Source organism: Ursus arctos, unplaced genomic scaffold (genome assembly GCF_023065955.2).
Source record: "Ursus arctos isolate Adak ecotype North America unplaced genomic scaffold, UrsArc2.0 scaffold_24, whole genome shotgun sequence".
Taxonomy (NCBI): Eukaryota; Metazoa; Chordata; class Mammalia; order Carnivora; family Ursidae; genus Ursus; species Ursus arctos.
Window position 1 is genome coordinate 42,175,845 of NW_026622919.1, and position 20,749 is coordinate 42,196,593.

Here is a 20,749-nt window from a genome sequence, read left to right on the forward strand (position 1 = left end):
CCTACCCAGAAAAATACAGACGCGATGGTAAATGGTGACCAAACTTTTTGGAACAAACCTCTGTTAATTAACGTACCCTTCAAGGAGAAGACTTGACAGAATCTTACTTTTCCTTCTTCGTAGCGTTCTCCATAAAAATGTTCTGCAAGGATATCAAATTAGTCATAACAACTACTGTTCAGTGCTTAATGAAACACTTCTTCATAACCTCTGACAATTTGACAGGAGTGAATTTAATAATAGCAATAAATACAGATGGGACTACATAAATCAAGGAAGTCCTGATGCAAAACTCTTGCTGGGTGAGACGGCCTCTCAGCTTGCTCATCTGAAACGAACCAAGAAATCAATTATAATGACGATCATGGAAATAAGGGGAAAAAATCAAAACAAAATTCATGCTCTCAGACAGAACACCTTCGTTCTTTTTACCCCCTGCTTACTTCTCTAAGGCTGGAGCCGACAGACAGAGGAAAGGAAGCTCCCCAGAGGAGGCAGTGTTCAGAATGAGGGCTGGGCTTCAGACCCGTTGTGAAAGGGGAAGGCAGCGTGGCTCCGCCCCCCCTCCCGTGAGCCCTCTCAGCCGTTTACATTATGTGGCAATACAATGCGGGCGCTTAGCATTTAGCCCAAAACTTCCTAAGTGGAGAGCAGGCTTAAGACCAACTGTAGCGGGACACCTGGGTGGCTCAGTCAGTCAGTCAGTTAAGCATCTGCCTTCAGCTCAGGTCATGATCCCAGGGATCTCGGATCGAGTCCCGCATCGGGCTCCGTGCTCAGCAGGGAGTCTGCTTCTCCCTTTGCCTGCTGCTCCCCCCTGCTTGTGCTCTCTCTCTCTCTCTCTGGCAAATAAATACATAAAATCTTAAAAGAAAAAAAAAAAGACCAATGGTAGTATTCTCAGTTCTAGGCAAACTTCCAACCTAGCCTCACCTGTTTTCCTCTAAAGTGGAGGCAGGTTCTCCTCCCCCCTCCGTTCTTGTCTGAACCTCTTCACCTCCCAGCACCTCCCGTCTCAGGAGGAGTTTGCCCGGGATGACACACACCACTGCTACCGATCTGCTTATGGGAAATCACTGGCCCCAGCCCCGAGTACTTACAAAGCTGTGTCTCTTTGAGGACCCTCATCCTTTATGCACAGCTAAAAGCAAACACAAGGGGGATGAGTTTGCCTGCTTTTCTAAGGCTGTGTATAAACATTGTGAACGCACCAATGTGGCTCAAGGGATAGGAAGCCCAAATGTCTGTTACTCTCCTACCGAGAAAACTACTCATCAGTCCGGAGGTGGCTGGAAACACAGACACCTCTGCACGGTTGCAGGGCTTACGTTTTCGGCCATATTAAGTATTTCTATCGAACCTACAGAAATGTAATTCTTAAATCAAAATGCTTTCCCAGGATTCTTAGGTAGTTGAATATTTCTTATTACTCTCCTTTTCTTTCTTTCTTCCTTTTTCTTTCCCCCAGGAAAAAAGTTGCTTTGGATTGGCACCAGGGGGTGGGTGTATTTCTTCTTGGGAGACATTGTTGCCCTGAATCACGCCCAGTTACCATATGTTTCAGGAAGAATGCATCTCGCTGCATAACTAACAAGCCTAGACCATACTGGCCTTTTCTTAGAGGCTTCCTGTGGCACTGGAATAACTGGTGGAGCCAAATGCAGGGCATTCAGCTATGCACACACACTCTGCACCAAGCTGCACACACACTCTGCACCAAGCTGCACACACACTCTGCACCAAGCTACCCAGCAAGGCGAGCCACTCAACAATGCAAGCTGCAGCCCACGGCCACCAGGGCCTGTGGCTGCTCTCAGAAGGTGAGCAGCAAGTGCCACTGCTTTTCATGCAGCTCTCTGGACCCACAGCAAACGTTTCTCTGTATATTTATTTATTATGCCGAAGGCACCATAGCAACGAGAAGGGGTAATTTAAAAGGAAGAATAATCAGCCCTCAATTCCCTACTGCTAACAGCACAGCTATTTTCATCCAGGTTTTGTTCCAATGCATTTCCATTCTTTGTTAAAGCTGTACTCATAATAACTGTACAATTTTTATTCCCTTGAGCAACTTCCATCTTAGATCTTTAGAGAGACCAGACTGTCCAAGTATGGTTCCCAGCTCCATAGTCACGTTGACAGCCAGTTCTCTGCCTGTATGGACATGGCTTTTTACCTAAATAGCTTAGAATACTTAAATACCTTCATTATTCTTTTTCTTCTAGCAATCAGTCCAAAGCACAACGTCAGAAAGACCACAGTACACGCAGCAATAATGGGTTCTATCGGCATCGTCACAGTTCTATCTGTTGGAGATGCAAACACAAGGAACAAGAGCCAACATTGAGACGAGTCTAGTTTATGTACTTCTGCCACGTCCCAGCCACGGTGCCTTCACTTAACACGGCGCATCCTCTGAATTAAAGCGTCCAAACCACCCAAGAAGGTAGGGGTTACTCCCTCATTTTACAGGCGAGGAACCACTGATCCAGAGTCACAGAACTAGTAACTCGCAGAGATAGGCGTTGGATCCATTCCTTTGTGGAAGGATAATTTACTGCAATATGAATCACTCCCCCAAACAGGAAGTCAGACCATGTTGTGCTTTCTTCATCCAAAATGTCTGCCACACAGAAAGCAGAAATAGGCTGAAATCAATGGTTTTTCCTGCACTTTGAAAAACCCAAAAGATATTAGGAGATATCTCCAAGGGGGGAAATAAAGGAGGGAGAAAGGACTTAAAAGCAAAAAGAGAAAACTTAAGGGGTGTCCGGCTGGCTGGCTCAGTCGGAAGGGCATGCAACTCTCGGTCTCAGGGTTGTGAGTTTGAGCCCCATGTTGGGTGTAGAGACCCCTTAAAAATAAAATCTTAAGAAGAAGAAGAAGGAGGAGGAGGAGGAGGAGGAGGAGGAGAGGAGAGGAGACAAGTGGAAGAGCCTGCTGGACTAAGGGCTCAAGAGGCCTGTGGGCCTGAGGAGCAGTACTGTGCTGGTGCCCCAAGCGGGTGACAAGACATTCCACAGGGCGGCTGTCTGGTGCCCCTAGGGAAGTAGGACTCTAAGCACCAGCCTTCCCCACCTTGGCTAAAGATGTTCTTACCTTTCTAAATGACACGGAAGTGCAGAGTCTACTTCTAACTTGGGCTAGAAGGAGATCGGCAGCAATCATGTCCGCCTAGACATGTTCCCTCATTTTCTGAACACCTGGGAACCCCCGAGCTGTTTTGTTCGTCAGGCACGATGGGCGCCGTGCCTATGCTTGCAAGCTTCCCAAAAGCCTATGAAAATAGTTGAGACCTGGGAAAAAATTGGTTCCGGGATTCCTGGGTGGCTCAGTCAGTTAAGTGTCCAACTCTTGGGTAAGTGTCCAGCTCACTCTCAGGTCATGATCTCGGTACCATGCGATCGAGCCCCCGCATCAGGCTCCCAGCTCCGTGCAGAGCCTGCTTCAGATTCTTTCTCCCTCCCCTGCTGTCCCTCCCTGCTTGCACTCTCTCTCTCTCAAATGAATAAAATCTTAAAAATATACATATATAGATTCCAAAATATGAAAATAAAGTGGCAAAATTAGTCAAAATTAATAAATGTTGAAACATCTATAAAATGTAACTTTGTGTCAACTGTAATCCAACTGTTATATAATAATAATAATATTCAAACCCCAAGAACCAAATTAATAACTTATTTATAATAAAATTTGAAATATATGCAAGTTACAAACATCCTTTCAACATTTTAACAGAAAGTGTACTTAACGTGCTTCATTTTAATGTTTGCGATGATATGGGATGAAACTTTTTTTTTAAAGATTTTATTCACTTATTCATGAGAGACAGAGAGAGTGAGGCAGAGGCAGAAGCAGGCTCCTCAAGGAGCAGGGAGCCTGATGCAGGACTCGATCCCAGGATCCCGGGATCATGACCCGAGCCTAAGGCAGACGCTTAACCATCTGAGCCCCCCAGGATGAAAGCTTCAAAAGTAACAGTGCTTAATTAAGATCAACAAAGACATTTAAATGACCCAGTCTAAGCCCCTGGAGTCACCCTAGGAGGGGGAGGGGCTCCAATCTTGGCCAAGATAATATTTTAGAAATTTATAAGAGATAAAAAGTGTGCTATTTATTGCACAATTGAATTCGTAGATTGAGCGTAATCAAGACATTTTTACTGAACAACTACTGTGTAGTGGTGCTGTGCTCAGTCCTGCAAAGAATCGGCCGCGGAAGGCTCCTGCCTGCAGGGAGCTCACGTGCTGGTCGTGAGACAGACATACAACAGACAGAACCGCAGACCAAAGTCAGTGTTAGAAAGGACACAGGTTCACACGATGGTATCTGACAGGCAAAAGGTGGGGAGGAGGGAAGAGGAGACTTAAATCTCATTTCAAAGCCCAAGGCCTATATTCTTCAAGGTTATAAAATAGGGTTTATCCGGGGTGCCTGGGTGGCACAGCGGTTAAGCGTCTGCCTTCGGCTCAGGGTGTGATCCCGGTGTTATGGGATCGAGCCCCACATCAGGCTCCTCCGCTATGAGCCTGCTTCTTCCTCTCCCACTCCCCCTGCTTGTGTTCCCTCTCTCGCTGGCTGTCTCTATCTCTGTCGAATAAATAAATTAAAAAATCTTTTAAAAAAATAGGGTTTATCCCTTCATAATTGTGGGACGCACTCACCACTTACCTTTTACTTGTTTTCTTCTTTATTATTTGTCTGGTTCCTGCTCAGGATAATTAGGGGGAGTAAGTAGATTGAGCACCCTTTACTCTTGCTCTCTTTCAGCGGTTACTTAAAATTTTTCTCGTGAGGGTGCGAGTTGCTCCAGTACCCTGGAGAACTTCCCGGCGGGCCTTGCCGTAAGCCCTGGCTCTATAACAGCCAGCCCTGAGAGACACCAAAGGGCCCTCACCTTCTTAGGGACCCCTTCCCCTTTCAGTGCCAAGGAAAGATGTCAAAATGGAGGGGAAGCCAAGGAAGGACAATTAGGAGAAGAAATCAGAAATCAGTCACAGCTCTGAATATTTTTACCAAGCTGAATAAAAAGAAGCCACCCATGGCAGCTCTCACTCCATAAACGAGCTGAAATAAACTGCCTGACCCACAGGCTCACTGTGGATTCCAAGTTTCCCATGACAGCGACTTTGGCAAGTTTAAGTCCAAGGCCCCTGGATTCACCCTCGGAGGGGGAGGGGCTCCGATCTTGGCTAACATACGAGTTGAGGAATTTCTAGGAAATAAAAAGGGTGCTGCATCTCTCTTGCTGTCCTGTTCTCCTCTCTTATTTGTAACCAGAGTTGGTATTTTTTCCCCTCCGTATTTATTAGGCAAGATGATCCCAACACACAGGCTACACTCGCGGGCTCAGGCTCCGGGCTTTCACTTGCAGCTTCGCGCGGCCTCCTTTAGCAGCGACCCTGCAGAGCGCCGAGCCGGGAGGGGCTCCCAGCAAACACATTGACCTGAGCGCCGGCGGCCGAGCGCTCAGCGCCGTGAAGGCAGCCCACAGCCAAGGAAATCACAGAGCAGGAAGAAATCAGAAAAACAAGTTGGTTTGGAAGAGCTCCACCCCAAACAGGATCCTGCCCACCAAAAAGCCAAGTTGCCAAGCTAGCATCCTGCTTGCCACACGAGTTGTAGGGGGTTTTGTTTTGTTTTTTGTTTTTGTTTTTTTTTATGGCACAGAGCACTTGTGATTCCTTCTTGACCGAGACGGATGGTGCAGCTCCCTCATCTCTGCACGTAACTTTTACAGCCGGTGAGCATGGCCGGGCCGGAGGTCCCCACCACCCATGCTTTGGAAGGGAGGTGAACAGGCCCGGCTTCAACAAGGTGTCTCCTCCGCCACTTCTGATCCCAAGAGTAGTTGGGTTATTTGTGGGTTTGGTTTTGAAAGCAAGCAGCCCCTGGGCACACCGTCACCGCTCGGCAGGACAAAGTACTGACCGCGCCAGCGATCACAGGAATGGGCATTCAGCTGGGTTGGTGTCCCCGACCTCCCCGTGAGGGCGAGGAAATAAGCCCCGTGGTCACATCGTCCAACATTTCTGGCAGGGGTTCAGCTGGCTTCCCAGGCACTAGCAAGAAAGGCGATGTGTGGGCACAGGGAAGCAAACGACAAAGTGAATAATGTTCTAACAAGAAGTAGGAGCCTCGGCTTGCTTGGCCGCTCTTAGCGCCCTGGCCTCGGAGCAGCAGATGTGTGCACGAGCATTTCTGCACCTGCTGCACCAGGTATCTTGCCTTTCTCTTTCTCATTTTTTTTCAGAAAAATGAAATTTTATTTCAACCAATCCATATTATCCAATTAGAAGAAGAAGGGACTTACTAAAATGTACCCAAACTAAGGCTTTCTAACCAGAAAAAGAGCTTGCCCGAGTTTGCAGATGACATGGTCTGATAGGTCTCTCAACTTCATAATTGCGGTTTTAACATGAAAGCAAACTTCAAAGATTTTTTAGTATGTTTTGGCCTGTGTATTCAGCAACTAAAATTGACAGGTAAGGGTCTTAGTACATGGTTGTTTCAAATTAAAAGAGATGTTATCTAAGAAAACTTAACTATATTAACCAAACTTTCAGAATCTGTATCAAAAAGGAAGTTATTTTTGAACTTGGATTCGTAGCAACAAAGGATGATTGACAGGCTTGACTGCTGCCAATTTCCGTCTCGCGCTGTCCTGCTTCAACGTCCAAAACTTTCCAGGGCTAGGGCAGTGTCTGCAGAAGTCCTCGAGACTCTACATCCTCTCCGGGTCTTTCCTGCTGTGCTTAGACTGTGGCTCCCTTTATCCTGCTACCAAGACGCCCGCTCGTCTTCCAGTTATCACAGCTGTAGTCTGGAAAATCTCTTTTCGTGCTGCTCACCTCAAGGTCGATTTTTGCCACAGTAGCCCGTGGTAAGTGGAGGTATAGGAACTCTGGTCTGCATTCCATTCGCTCTCTGACCTCATTTCTTTCTCCTGTTTTCCTTGCTTTCTCTGCTCAGGTCCCCCTTCTCTTTGTGTATGAATGAAGAACACTTGGAACTTCATTTGTTCCCTGTTACTTATTGCAAGGGTGAAAAATCTGGGTAGGTGTAGCATGAAGCCAAGAGAAAGACCTTTTTTGCACCATCTTCCCCCTTCCTCGCTACTGCTTGGGCTATAGATTACAACTTCAGTGTTGGGAGTGATTTTAGAGACTCACGTTCTTACCTACCTTTCTTTCTCTTTGTGTTTCTTTTTTTTTTTTTAAGATTTTATTTATTTATTTGACAGAGAGAGACAGCCAGCGAGAGTGGGAACACAAGCAGGGGGAGTGGGAGAGGAAGAAGCAGGCTCCTAGCGGAGGAGCCTGATGTGGGGCTCGATCCCATAACGCCGGGATCACGCCCTGAGCCGAAGGCAGCTGCTTAACGACTGAGCCACCCAGGCGCCCCTCTCTTGGTGTTTCTGACATCTCTTTCTGTTTGTCATTAGGCTGTAAACTCAAAAGTCCAGTTCCTACGAACTTTGTTGCCCAGGAGAATTCATGAAAGGTACTCCTCCCCAAAAGCCAACCAGAATTGACTTCCAGCACTTGGTTCTAAAAAGGACCTTTGCTCAAAAAGCAGTGTTTTATATGGAATGAGTACCCTAAATGGAAGAATTGGAATTCTTAGTGGAAATTCCTTGGCTCGGCATGACTCTCCGAAGAAAATCATAGCTACTAATCGTAATTGTCATCATCATTTGTTGCCACAAAAATCTTTATGAACACCTGTTCTGACTTTTGGCTTACTGTTACTTAGAAGGAGAGTTACCTTTGACGATGAGATGGAAGTCCCTGGTCTCCATCTGCAGGGATGAATTTGCAACACAGCTATAGGTTCCATTGTCGGATTTCTCGGCTTTGGTGATGGACAGTTGAAGAGACTCACTCGTCTGAAGGACTTGGTAATTTTTCTCTAAATTCAGGATGCTACCGTTTTTGTACCACATCATTTGAGCCGGGGGGTTGGATTTCACACTGCAGACCAACTTCGCATCACGGCCTTCCTCAACGGTTTGGAAGTCGTCTCCACTTAGAATCGGGGGAACTGCAAGACCCAAGCATTTAGGTTGAATTAGTAGGTAAGCAGTAGTTTACTGTCAACGTTCAAGATCTTCCTTCAGTCTTTCTCACGCAGTCATTCATTCATTTGACAAAAATTTATTGAGTACCTACCCTATGCCTGGACTGCAAACTGGGGATACAATGGTAAAGAACATATATCCAGTTCCAAACCTCATAGAACTTCTATGTGGTAGAGAAGATGAACCACGAAACAAATGTATATAGTAATGAATCTGGGGCGCCTGGGCGGCTCAGTCATTTAAGCGGCCGAATCTTGGTTTCGGCTCAGGTCATGATCTCATCGGTGGTGGGATCAAACCCCATGTCTGGCTCGACACTCGGGGAGGAGACTGCTTGAAGTGTCTCTCCCTCTGTCCCTCCCCCCACTTGCACACATGAACACTCTCTGTCTCTCTCTCTCAAATAAATAAATCTTTAAAAAAAATAATGAAGGGCACCTGGGTGGCTCAGTCAGTTAAGTGCCTGCCTTCCACTCAGGTCATGATCCCAGGGTCCTGGGTTCGAGCCCGGCATCTGGCTCCCTGCTTAGCAGGGAATCTGCTTCTCCTTCTCCCTCTGACTCTCCCCCGGCTTGTGCTCTCTCTGTCTCTCTCAAATAAATAAATTAACAAATAAATAATAAATAAAATCTTTAAAAAACAGAAATCAGAAAGAAATATGTAAAAAAAGAAATATTTAAAAAATTGTAAAAATAATAAATCAGGACGCTTGGGTGGCTCCACCGGTTAAGCGTCTGCCTTCAGTTCAGGGTCCTGGGATCGAGTCCTGCATCAGGCTCCTAGCTCAGCAGGGAGCCAGCTTCTCCCTCCCCGCCTACTGCTCTCCCTGCTTGTGCTCTCTCTTTCTCTCTCTCTCTGACAAATAAATAAATAAAATCTTTTAAAATAAATAAGTAAATCATAAAAACTAATGACTCTGTACCAAATAGACAATGCATAACACTACCTAATAGTATAAGCCTTGAGTCTTTGCTCTCTGAAACCAATCTGCACTAATATGTTGGAGAAAACAGTATAATGTGAAGGAAGCAGGGATGCAGTTGTCCCTAATCCCATCCACGCCATTTACCGTGACCTTGAAAAGTTACTTAACTGCTAAGTAACCACTCAATTTCCTCATATAAAAAGTGGGATAATACCTTCACCTGCTGTAAAGATTAAATGAGATAATGCCTGTAAAGCATTTATCACAGTGCTAGTTACTACCATTGTGGCGGTGGTGGTGGCGGTGGCGGTGGCCACGGTGGTTTTGAGGTGTCCTCACATCCTCTCTTTTTGCATTTTATCGAACCACATTTGCCCCGGCCACATTTGCCTGTGCATGCTTGCTTTTCCTCAGTGATCCTCTAGAAATAATGTCCTCCTCCCAGAAGGTGCTCCACTCATGGCAACGCTACCATCTACGGAAGGTATGAGCTTTCGAGACTCTCTCATCCCTCCGTGTGAGCAAGTCCTTACTCCCTCCATGATAAGGGCAGCCGTAGAGACATAGATGCCTGAACACATTTACCTTCACTAAATAATTCCAACCCTCACCCCCACCGGGGCTTTCCAACATCTAGGAGAAGAAATGGCTGAGGTGACTCTTTTTCTTCTCCATGCCCCTTGCATTTTCTTTTTTTTATTTTTTAAAGATTTTATTTATTTATTCGACAGAGATAGAGACAGCCAGCGAGAGAGGGAACACAAGCAGGGGGAGTGGGAGAGAAAGAAGCAGGCTCATAGTAGAAGAGCCTGATGTGGGGCTCGATCCCACAACGCTGGGATCACGCCCTGAGCCGAAGGCAGACGCTTAACCGCTGTGCCACCCAGGCGCCCCAGCCCCTTGCATTTTCTGGTCAAGGTGCAGAAGAGTAAGAAAGTGCTTGAAAAGTGGGCAAGAGGAAAGAGAGAGAGGTGGAGAAGAGGAAAGAAGGAGTTTGTATAATCTGCACACTGAATAATGAGACCCTGAGTAGGCTGTGCTATTAATAACTCTTTCAGAAGAATGACATTTTGTTGCTCTTTGGAATGAGCTTGAAATTCTGTATCCATATCCAATGAGGATGTTACATGGTATTCAGATATGTAGGAAGCTGCTAGAATAGACAACATAATTACCAAATATACCATAGCGCCTGTGGACATGTCCTATCAGTTGTTCCTTTTTATTTAACTATTTAAAGTTAATTTTGAAGCCTGTCAGCTATATGTGAGTATTCCCTTTTGGAAAAATTGGTACATTTCGGATGAAGTTAAGGTCCTCTTTGACTCCATCTTGTTCACTTCCTGGCTCCCCAAAGATACCCACTGCTATGAGTTTAATGTAAATCCTTGCAGATCTTTTTTTTAAAAACCAGTTTTTTAATACATATAATGTACCAATAGGAAATACATTGTATTGTTTTAGGAGGCTTATATAAAAGACTCTATTCTCTCAATAGCTTGCGTGTTTTTGAGATATATCCCCATTGAACCACAAAGATCCAGCTCATTGGTTTTAGCGTGTTACTATGTAACACAGGATTCTTTAATCATTTTACTTGATGGGCACTGTTTTCTTTTCTTTTTTCTTCTTCTCCTCCTTTTTTTTTTTTTTTTCTTCTTAGAGAGAAAGAGTGCGGCTGCAGGGGCAGAGGGAGAGAGAATCTTAAGCAGGCTCCACACCCAGTGCAGAGCCCCACAAGGGGCTCCAGGCAAGGCTCAACATGGGGTTCCACACAGGGCTTGTCGGGGGGGAGGAGGGCTCAATCTCACACCCTTGAGATCATGACCTGAGCCGAAATCAACAGTCCGTCACTTAACCAACTGAGCCACCCAGGCGCCCCTAAGCCAAACCAATTTTAAAAAGGCAAATAACCCAATAGAAAAATGGGTAAAGGACATGAGCAGGCATTTCACAGAAAAGAAACATGAACAGCCAGTACATTTATGAAAGGGTGGACATTTAGAAAATGAAAATAAAATCTCACATCAGGCTGGCATATTCTCAGAGTTTGAGGATACTCAGTGCTCGTGAGGCTGTGGGGAAACAGGCACCCTCATGCGTTGGGGGAACATAAATGGGGCAATGAGACAACACCAAGCAAATGTGAAAACGCACACGCTCTTCGTCCCAGTTCAAGTATCACTTGATACAGTGCAGACAACACAGACTGGCTAGCAGTGTCTTCCCCTCACTCACAAATGACATTCAGCACCACCGAGACGGACACCGACTGGTCCCTCTGCAGCTTGCAGGTAAAGGTGACTCCGTTGTCATTCTCACTGATGGAAGAGACACAGACAGAGCTCGAGTTGATTTTGTTGCCAGCTTTCAAATCCACTGTCCCCTCTTCTCGGTACCAGAGCAGCTCTTCCTCTTGGGTGTGGTTTTGAACAGCACATTCCAGAGATTCTTGGGAGCCGAGCCCAGTGTCCAGAATATAGTTCTCGGTTCTATCATTCACAGTTAAAACAGAACCTGGGAGGGCAGGGAGAAATTAACCTAGAGTGAATGACCTAAATGGCGTAAACGGAGGATTGGTTCAACAAATCACGTTACACCAGTGCAATGAAATACTCTGCAGTAATTAAAAACAGTCCTATTGATCTCTATGATTTTACAGGGGAAAAGCTCCATAATGTATTATTAACTACAAGAGGGAAAATGTTCAAATGATGGTTACCAGATTTTGCTGCACATTGGAATCACCTGGGGATCTTTAAAAACACTGAGGCCTTGGCTCCCACTCCCAGACATTCTGACTAATTGATATGACTGCAATCTGGGCATTGCATTTGCAAAAAGCCTTCAGGCGATTCTAATGTGCAGTGAAGTTTGAGAACTACTATGCACAGAATTAGCCCACTTACACACACACACACACACACACACACGAATGCATGCATGCATACACACATGCATTTAAGAGGAAAAGTCTTGGGAAAAACCTCAGTGTGTACACTGAATAGGATTGGTAAAAATAGAGAGAAATAGTAGAGATATGCTTTCCAGACTTAAACTGTTTACTTCAAGGGGTTGAAAGTAGCAAAGGAAGGGGATGGGAGTGGGGAAATACAAGTGAAAAAGGACTATAACAAAATTGAAAAATACTTAAGACACAACATTGTGAATAGGCAGAATGTAAATTCCATCTCTAGTAATTACTCTAAGTATATAAACATTGAATATGGGCCAAAGCTGATTTGAAAAGATTTCCGATTAGGTGATAGGATTGTGGAAAACGTGGTCTTGCATTTCCGATGTTTGAATATTGTTTTGGCAGTGTAGTAAAATAATTGATGTTTTAACAGCTGTGGTTTGTAGCATAGAAGAGTTGTTGTAGAATGAATGATCAGGATATATAACCGTTGGTTTCCATCTCTGATTTTCGGAAATCCATTCACTGTAACATACCTGAATTTCCGTTCTTAACTCCCTGGTTCAGAAGCAAGTAACAAAAGCTAAAATTAACTTTAGCTGCCACAGACTTGCCCCCGACATAACATTTGTTACCATGGTCTGTAAACACATGAACTTTTCCTTTAATATGCATGAACTACTGGTGAAAAAGATGTGACTGCTGCCTAGCATTTTTTAAAAATCTGGAAGAATATATATCAAAACATTGTTGAGTGGTTATCTCCAGATGATGGGATTTTGTTTTCTTTTTTTAAAAATAGATTTTATTTATTTATTTGAGAGAGAGTGAAAGCGAGAGAGATCACAGAGCTCTGGAGAGGGAGAAGCAACTCGCCGCCGAGTGGAAAGCCCTATGTGGGGCTCGATCCCAGAACCCTGGGATCATGACCCGAGCGGGAGGCATCGCTTAACCGACTGAGTCACCCAAGCGCCCCGGGATTTAGTTTTCTTTATTCTTTTTTTTTTTTTAATTAAAGATTTTATTTATTTTGGAGAGAGAGAGGGACAGAGGGGGAGAGAGAGAAAGAGAGAACACACACACACGTGCACAGGGTGGGGAAGGGAAGAGAGAGAGAGGGAGAGAGAGAATTGCAAGCAGACTCCCCCCGCTGGGCCTAGCCTGACAGAGGCCGATCCCATGAAATCAAGAGTCAGACACTCAACTGACGGAGCCACACAGGCACACCTTCTTTATCCTTTTATATATTTCCTTTTTTTTTTTACAATGACTATGTATTATTTTTAAAATCTGGGTTTGTTTGGGGGAGGGGATCTACTTCCAGGTTGGAATACAGAACAAATCCAGGAAAGATTTTCCTGGAAGTGGTATGCTCACATAAACAGCAGAGTTCGTTTCGGATGTCGTTAGTAATGAAATGCATTAAAACGTAGAAAAATTGCGCTGTGGCTCTAGAGAGAATAGAATATTTGCTCTGTCTTATCATATCAGACCCATAAAAATATTTTTCCATTTAATGTCTTATCATGTTGTCTGACTCCTCTACTCTGAACCATACCAACTGTGTTTTTGGTGATTTGGGTCTTGGATTTTTCCCAATGCCCGCTGATCATGTTATAATCGGAAGTGTTTATTTACAAAGAGACCAAAGGAATACGAACTTACTTGTCACCTCACATGGCAGAAAGAAAATCACTAAGAGAAGAAATCTGCCCATTCTCATTAGGCCACTGATGTTCCACGCCATCTTTAACAAATTGACGTCTGATCTGCTGGGGGAGAAAGGGTGTAGTTGGTTCTGTACTTTGGTCTATGCTGAGTTTATGAACCTTCCTCTTGTCTGTTAATGCATTTAAAATAAAATCCCAGATGAGTCATCCCAGCTGTAACAGTACTCTTTCTAGTTTTTAATTAAACAATCTTGTTCTGATTACTGAGTTCAAAGTACTTTTAGTATTAAGGATTTCTTTTTTAAGGCAAGAAGAAGAAAACCACAAGGAATAGGCTATAAGATACGGGGCAGCTGTACGGCAGCCCTGGGGAAGGTAGAGCCGGTCTTCCCTGGAGAAATTGATAGAATGTCATTTTAACAGAAAGAGAGAAGAAACTTGCTTCATTCACAGACAGTCTCTACCGAACTGTAGTAATTCTGATTTTGAAAGCCTCTCTTGGGCCATTTTTGTAAAACTTGCTCTCTGCTAAAGAGCGTTTTTGAGACTGCTCCAAATCCCATAGACTCAAATGGCTCATACCTTAGCAAACCCTCAATTGCAACATGGCTTCTAGTCCGAAATCAGGTTAATCTCTGCTTTCCCCCATCCCACCACCATCCTTCCCCTTGGAATACGCGTTCCCCTTAACCCAGTATAGACTAACAATTACAGATAATAAAGTCCTCCCTTTTTTCCTCCTATGCTTTTGCTGCTGCTATCCGTCTCCCTAGATTCTTCGATTTCATTTGTGAAAAGCATAGGTATGTATTACCTCCTTTCAAGAGTACCGCTATAAATACGGTAGAAACACATATTGAACGCTTTCTAGGCAGCTGGCACTGTGCGAACCACTCTACAGACATTATTTCAATCTCGATGAAGTGCCTAACAACCCTCTTGAGGTCATTTCTAAAGGTTTGGAGAGATTATATAATTTGCCCAAGATCCTGAAGACAGGAACTGTCAGGGCTAGGATTCGAACCCTGGACTCCCAAGGCCAGGCTCTTAAGCACCCTACTGGGTCGACTGATATGCTCCTCCTTTAAGAAGCTGCCATTAATCCCTTCTGAGCCCTGGCCTCTCCACAGACATTAGCAACTTGTAATTTTGTCCCTTTAATACCAATCCTAACCTTCAGGAGCTGGAATATAATTCAAATATTCACCTGCCCAGGACTTCTGTAGGCAGGCCCTGCTCCACCCCATCCCAACAGCAGCAAGCTTCGTTCCCGCCAGACTCACCCTTTCTGACTGGCAACCCTAGGTCAATATTTCAAGAAGATACAGTTAGTACTAACATCAATTCTTTTGGCACGCCTGGGTGGCTCCTTGGGTTAAGCGTCTGCCTTCAGCTCAGGTCATGATCTCAGGGTCCTGGGATCGAGCCTCTTGTCGGGCTCCCTGCTCAGGGGGCAGCCTGCTTCTCCCTCTGCTCCCAGCGTGTGCTCTCTCTTCCTATCACTGTCTCTCTCTCTCAAATAAATAAATAAAATCTTTTTTAAAAAAATCAATTCTTTTGTAATTTTAAAACCTTGCCAAAGGTGCTACAGCACTGTAGCAGGGGTGATTTCTGAATCTGGTCATTAATAGAGTTTTCTCAAGCAGTATCCACTGTAGGTGAGAGCGTAGGCTCCTTGGCAGACCCTACCCGACCCTATTAATTAAGGAGGAGAATTAATGTCTCCCCTTCCCTTCCACCATACCAGACCGCATCGTTTCAAAATGAATTTCCCTTACTTGACTTGTTTTTAATTTTCACGACTCTACTTTCTATACAAGGTGAAGTTTTACTGCTTACCTGCTGAGCTCTGAAAAGCTGACTTCCTTGGCCAATTGTTCCTTCATCTGGAACCCTGAATCCTTTCCCTGTTACCATCTTTATACTACTTGAATTTAAACACTTTATGACAGTAGGGTCAAGTCAGCAAAATAAATTGGGTTCAAAGTCTGTTTCTTTTTATGGATTCTTAGAGAAGACACTAACTAGGAAAGACATCTTCAGATCTAAGTTTTCATGTGTCCCTAAATTACTAGGTGGGGCCAGATATTACTAACAGGGATGTAATTATTTCTGGAAAACCTGACCTTGTGCAAAAATGTGTGGCATATTTCACCAAACGTTGCCATGTCCAAATTAGATAATGTACCGGGCTTGCATTACCAGTGACAAGTAATACCTTTCCGGCAGGATTTAAGTTGTGGAATGTTCCAATATCTCGGTTGCTGTGAAAATCAACCCTCCTCAGACTTGTCCCGTTACCATTCTGAGACTGTCAGATTTTCAAAGTTATCTAACTTGAACATGGTGGCCAAAATACTGGAAGATTCCACAACTTAAATCATGCTGGAGAAGTATTACTTGCCACTGGTGACCCATGCCTTGTGCATAAGCTGTACTAAGCCAGGTAGGACAGGGAAACGTTCTTCGGGTTTTTTTTGGGGGGGGGGGTTGTTGGGTTTTTTTGTACTGCACCTAGAAACGATTTATTTTCGGTGACATTAGAGCATGGTTCAGAACACTGCAAGGATAAAAAGAACTAAAAAGACATTTTAAATCTCATTCAGTCATTTTCTTGGTAGTATTATTATTGGTTTTATTATTTGAAATTATTTTCCTTATACTGCAGGATAAACACATTTTTGAATTAATAACATTAAGAATCAAGAATTTCAGGGGTGCCTGGGTGGCTCTGTCGGTTAAGCATCTGTCTTCAGCTCAGGTCATGATCCCAGGGTCCTGGTATCCAGTCCTGCATCGGGTTCCTTGCTCAGCGGGAGCCTGCTTCTCCCTCTCCCCCTCCTTCTGCTTCTCCCCCTGGCTTGTGCTAAATAAATTAATTAATTTAAAAAAAGGAATCAAGAATTTCAGTATAAGAGGGAAAAAAAGACCTAATCAGAAAATCAAAGAACAAAGTAAAACACTGTAATGGTAAACAGAATTGAAAATGATTTTTTTTTCTTTTTTAAAGATTTTATTTATTTATTTGACAGAGAGACGGACAGCCAGTGAGAGAGGGAACACAGGCAGGGGGAGTGGGAGAGGAAGAAGCAGGCTCCCAGCAGAGAAGCCTGATGTGGGGCTCAATGCCAGAACGCAGGGATCACGCCCTGAGCCGAAGGCAGACGCTTAACGACTGCGCCACCCAGGCGCTCCATGAAAATTATTTTTAAAACATACATTTTTTTCTAGGTGTACAGCCTGGAATGGCTAGAAACATTGCCAATCCTGTAGAAAAGAATACTCCTAGTACTCAGAATCTGGGCTTTAATATCATTCTTCACTACAATGAACTAGGACTCCTTGAGGAAACAGCTAATATCAGGACTGGGGCAGGAGAAGTACAAGGGGAACCAGGGAGATCTCAAGCCAGAAAGGAAGGATGTTTTTGAAGATTAATGAGATCCTATATGACAGGGAAAAGTTTTATACCTTTGAGACCCTCACGTGTTTGGGGAATCCTTGTATTACACTCTCAAGAATCAGCAGTTGAAGATAACTCTTTTATTGGTTAAAAAATATGTACATTTATGGGGTGCCTGGGTGGCTCAGTCGTTAAGCATCTGCCTTTCGCTCAGGGCGTGATCCTGGAGTTCTGGGATCGAGCCCCACATCAGGCTCTTCCCCCCGCGAGCCTGCTTCTTCCTCTCCCACTCCTCTTGCTTGTGTTCCCTCTCTCACTGGCTGTCTCTCTCTCTGTCAAATGAATAAATAAAATCTTAAAAAATTTTTCATTTAAAAAAATATGTACATTTATGATATTATTACATTGTGCTATACAGTGTTATCTGGCCAGCACTGTTGTTCTCGTTCATACAAGACTAGAATAAAAGAAGATTTATGGTCATCTGCGCATTTTAACACAGTGGTGAGCCTACCCAGAACTGCCCCTTACTAGCTTGACTTCAACCACTTATTTAACCTCCGTGAGCCTCGAGTTCTTTGCCGATACAACGGGAATAATAATAACACCTTCCCTACAAAGCCACCGTGGGCAGCAGGTGCAGTAAAGGACGTGAAACAGCCACGCGGTAAGCTCTTAATTAGCAGTAGCCATTATTATGACTGATGCAGGCCGGGCAGGACATAAGGAATAAACACAGCGTCCGTACATAGCATCGTTCCAGGAAGAGTCGGAACCAAGAGCGGTTTCTGTGGCTGAGTCGCAAGCACCGTCAGAGCAGGTTTCGAGTTTGCTTCTCTGCGGATCTGGGAGCGGTGCGTTTTACTATCATCATCTGTAAGTGGATTCAGCAGTGAACTGATGTCTCGGTTCTGGGTCCCTCCAGAGCAGACTCTAAGACAGAAGCTTCGGCCGCAAGCTATAGTTTCTTTAAAGGTGACCTCTGGAAGCGCAGCAAGGAAGTGAGGTAGGGAAGGAAGGACAGCCAATAAAGGGTGTGTTGACGGACAGGTCAGCGTTGGGGGTGACCGTCCCTGTAGGCCCTTTGACAAGCTCTGTGGAGCACCCCTCAGAATCAACTCATGAGGGGAAGGGAGCTTGGGTGTTTATCCACTCACTTCTGTCCATCCTTGGTTAAGGAACACTCTTGGGGCATTGACTCCCCAGGATCTCCAGCCCATCCTATAGGGTGGAGTGCACTCTTTTTTTTTTTTTTTTAGATTTTATTTATTTATTTGACAGAGAAAGACAGTGAGAGAGGAAACACAAGCAAAGGGAGTGTGAGAGGGAGAAGCAGGCTTCCTGCCGAGCAGGAAGCCCGATGCAGGGCTCGATCCCAGGACCTTGGGACCATGACCTGAGCCGAAGGCAGACCCTTAACAGCTGAGCCACCCAGGCGCCCCTGGAGTGCGCTCTTTTGATCCAGCCATGAAGGTTCAGGGAGAGACACTCAGGAAGTCATCTGCTTGCTATATGGGAGCCGTTGGCAGGTGACCTCTAGGCAGGCCAAGCGCATGTGGGCAGGGCACCAACACCAACTTCTATTTCTAAGTGATATTAGGAAATAATGGTTAATTATTCTTAGGTGTGATAATAGAATTGCAGTTATGTAGGAGAATGTCCTAATTCTTAGGAGATACCTGCTGAGATATTTATGGGTTAAGTGTCAGGAGGACTACAATTAACTTTCAAATGATTTCAGCAAAAACAAACACACATGCACACACACCACACACAGCAAATAATAGCTAATATTCACACCTACTGAATCTAGAATAAAGAGAGGGTTAAAGAGTTACTCAGTTTCCATTTTTCTGTATATTTGACATTTTCATAACTCATATTTGAGGGTAAGTATTTACAGATAATTACCCCCTAAGTGCTGAGTGCTCTAAACATTGGGAGGGCCAATGCCATTCAAGCCAATATGGTATCTTTATCATGAATAAATAAAAGACCTGGCTTCCCAAGTCACTCTCCTGACATCTGCGGAAAATTGCTTTACTAACTATACAAATCTACGATGTCTACAAGATGAATGGTGCTCCCTGAATCCCACATTAAGTGGGTACCCCGAGAGATACAAAGATATACAAAACAAACTCCTCGTCTTAAAGGGCCTTACATTCTGGAAGGGAAACAATCATGGGTAGGAGCCGGGTAGAGTGCGATCAGTGCTGGAGAGGGAGTTCAGATTTTTCAAAAATGATATCATGGCGCCCCTTCTGGAGAGTCAAAGAAGTGATGAGATTTGTCCAAGGTCATAAAAGTCATTCCTGGAACATTCCTCTTTCCTAAAACTGACAGCAAGGGGAAACAATTTTGCCATAAATAGCGAAGCCTAGTAGTTAACCATTAAGCCTAAGTAGTTTGGCTGGTGGAGTATTAACAGAGTCTAGGACTTCACATCTCCCACAAGGAGCTCAGACCCAGAGGGAGAGGAGACAGGCAGCCCCGAATCTGGAAATTCCTAGGAGTGGAAACCAATCTGCTCCACATGGAGCCCCGTGCACTTCTGGACAGATAAGGGGGTCCAAGAACTGGCAGCCACAGCCTGCGGATTTAGGTGAGCATAAGGAACACCTGGGGAGGGGCACCTGGGTGGCTCAGTCAGTTAAACATCTGCCTTCAGCTCGGGTCATGATCTCGGGGTCCTGGGATCGAGCCCCGTGTTGGGCTCTCTGCTCGGTGGGGAGTCTGCTTCTCCCTCTGCCCCTCCCCCCGCTCGTGGTCTCCCTCTCTCTGTCAGATAAATAAGCAATATTTTTGAAAGAGAGGAAGAGGGAAAGAAAGAAAGAAAGAAAGAAAGAAAGAGGAAAGACAGACACACCTGGGGAGTCTCCAGGCACCCATCATTCATCACATCTGATGAGACTCAGGATTTTCATCTTTAACAACCTACCAGGTGACCTACACAGTGTTCAGGATTCTCATTTTGGGAACCACAGACTATGGAGCGAGGGTTGGTGAGAGTGATGGGGGTGGAAGACCCCCAGCTCAGGGGACGTGCCTAGAGCATGGCAGGTACGCAAGAAACAGCAGCAAAAGGAGAGGAGGGAGGGAGGGGAGGAGGGAGGGAGGGGAGGAGGGAGGAAGGAATGGAAGGAAGAGAAAGGAAGGGAGAAAGAGATGAGGAAGATACCCACTTGGAGATAAATTAAGGGTGCAAGTTGGGGGCTCCCCTGGAAGAGAATGTGTACACAGGGCCGTCTGTGGGAGATGGACTCTGCAGGTGCACGGGGCTCACCGGACCTCCTGTGGCCCGGGAATGAGGAACAGGAGAGGGAACCAAGCGACCAGCATGTAGGAAAGGCCTGAGAGGCACAGGTTTGAAGCCATTCTTAAGCAGTGCCGTTCTGAGCCACGGCCTTCACATCTGCAGTCCCCAAGCTTTATGTGATGGAGGCAGCTGCTTGGCAAAAGGCTGGAGGGTTGCAAGCCAGGAGGGTCATCTAGCTAGTCACTGGGAATGCACTGAGGGTTTTATTTTTTTATTTTTATTTTTTTTAAAGATTTTATTTATTTATGTGACAGACAGCCAGCGAGAGAGGGAACACAGCAGGGGAGAGGGAGAGGGAGAGGAAGAAGCAGGCTCCCCGCCGAGGAGCCCCATGTGGGACTCGATCCCATAACGCCAGGATCACGCCCTGAGCCGAACCCTGAGCCGAAGGCAGACGCTTAACGACTGCGCCACCCAGGCGCCCCACACTGA

At 45.1% G+C, this 20,749-nt stretch overlaps 1 protein-coding gene across 2 annotated transcripts; it reads right to left on the minus strand.

The window, feature by feature from the left end:
* Positions 1 to 211: 211 nt before the first annotated feature.
* TMIGD1 (transmembrane and immunoglobulin domain containing 1) lies at positions 212 to 15,490 on the minus strand. Of its 2 annotated transcripts, none has more exons than XM_026517785.3 (7): positions 15,435 to 15,490; positions 13,591 to 13,694; positions 11,247 to 11,525; positions 7,771 to 8,046; positions 2,203 to 2,306; positions 1,101 to 1,141; positions 212 to 328 (listed from the first exon to the last, which is right to left on the minus strand). In XM_026517785.3, exons 1-7 carry the CDS (start codon positions 15,479 to 15,481, stop codon positions 325 to 327), a joined length of 855 nt encoding a protein of 284 aa, XP_026373570.2. In that variant the 5' UTR covers positions 15,482 to 15,490; the 3' UTR covers positions 212 to 324. The 2 variants fall into 2 exon arrangements, with proteins under 2 accessions (XP_026373570.2, XP_057174120.1); XM_057318137.1 differs by having other exon boundaries at positions 13,591 to 13,697; positions 15,435 to 15,489.
* Positions 15,491 to 20,749: the final 5,259 nt, after the last annotated feature.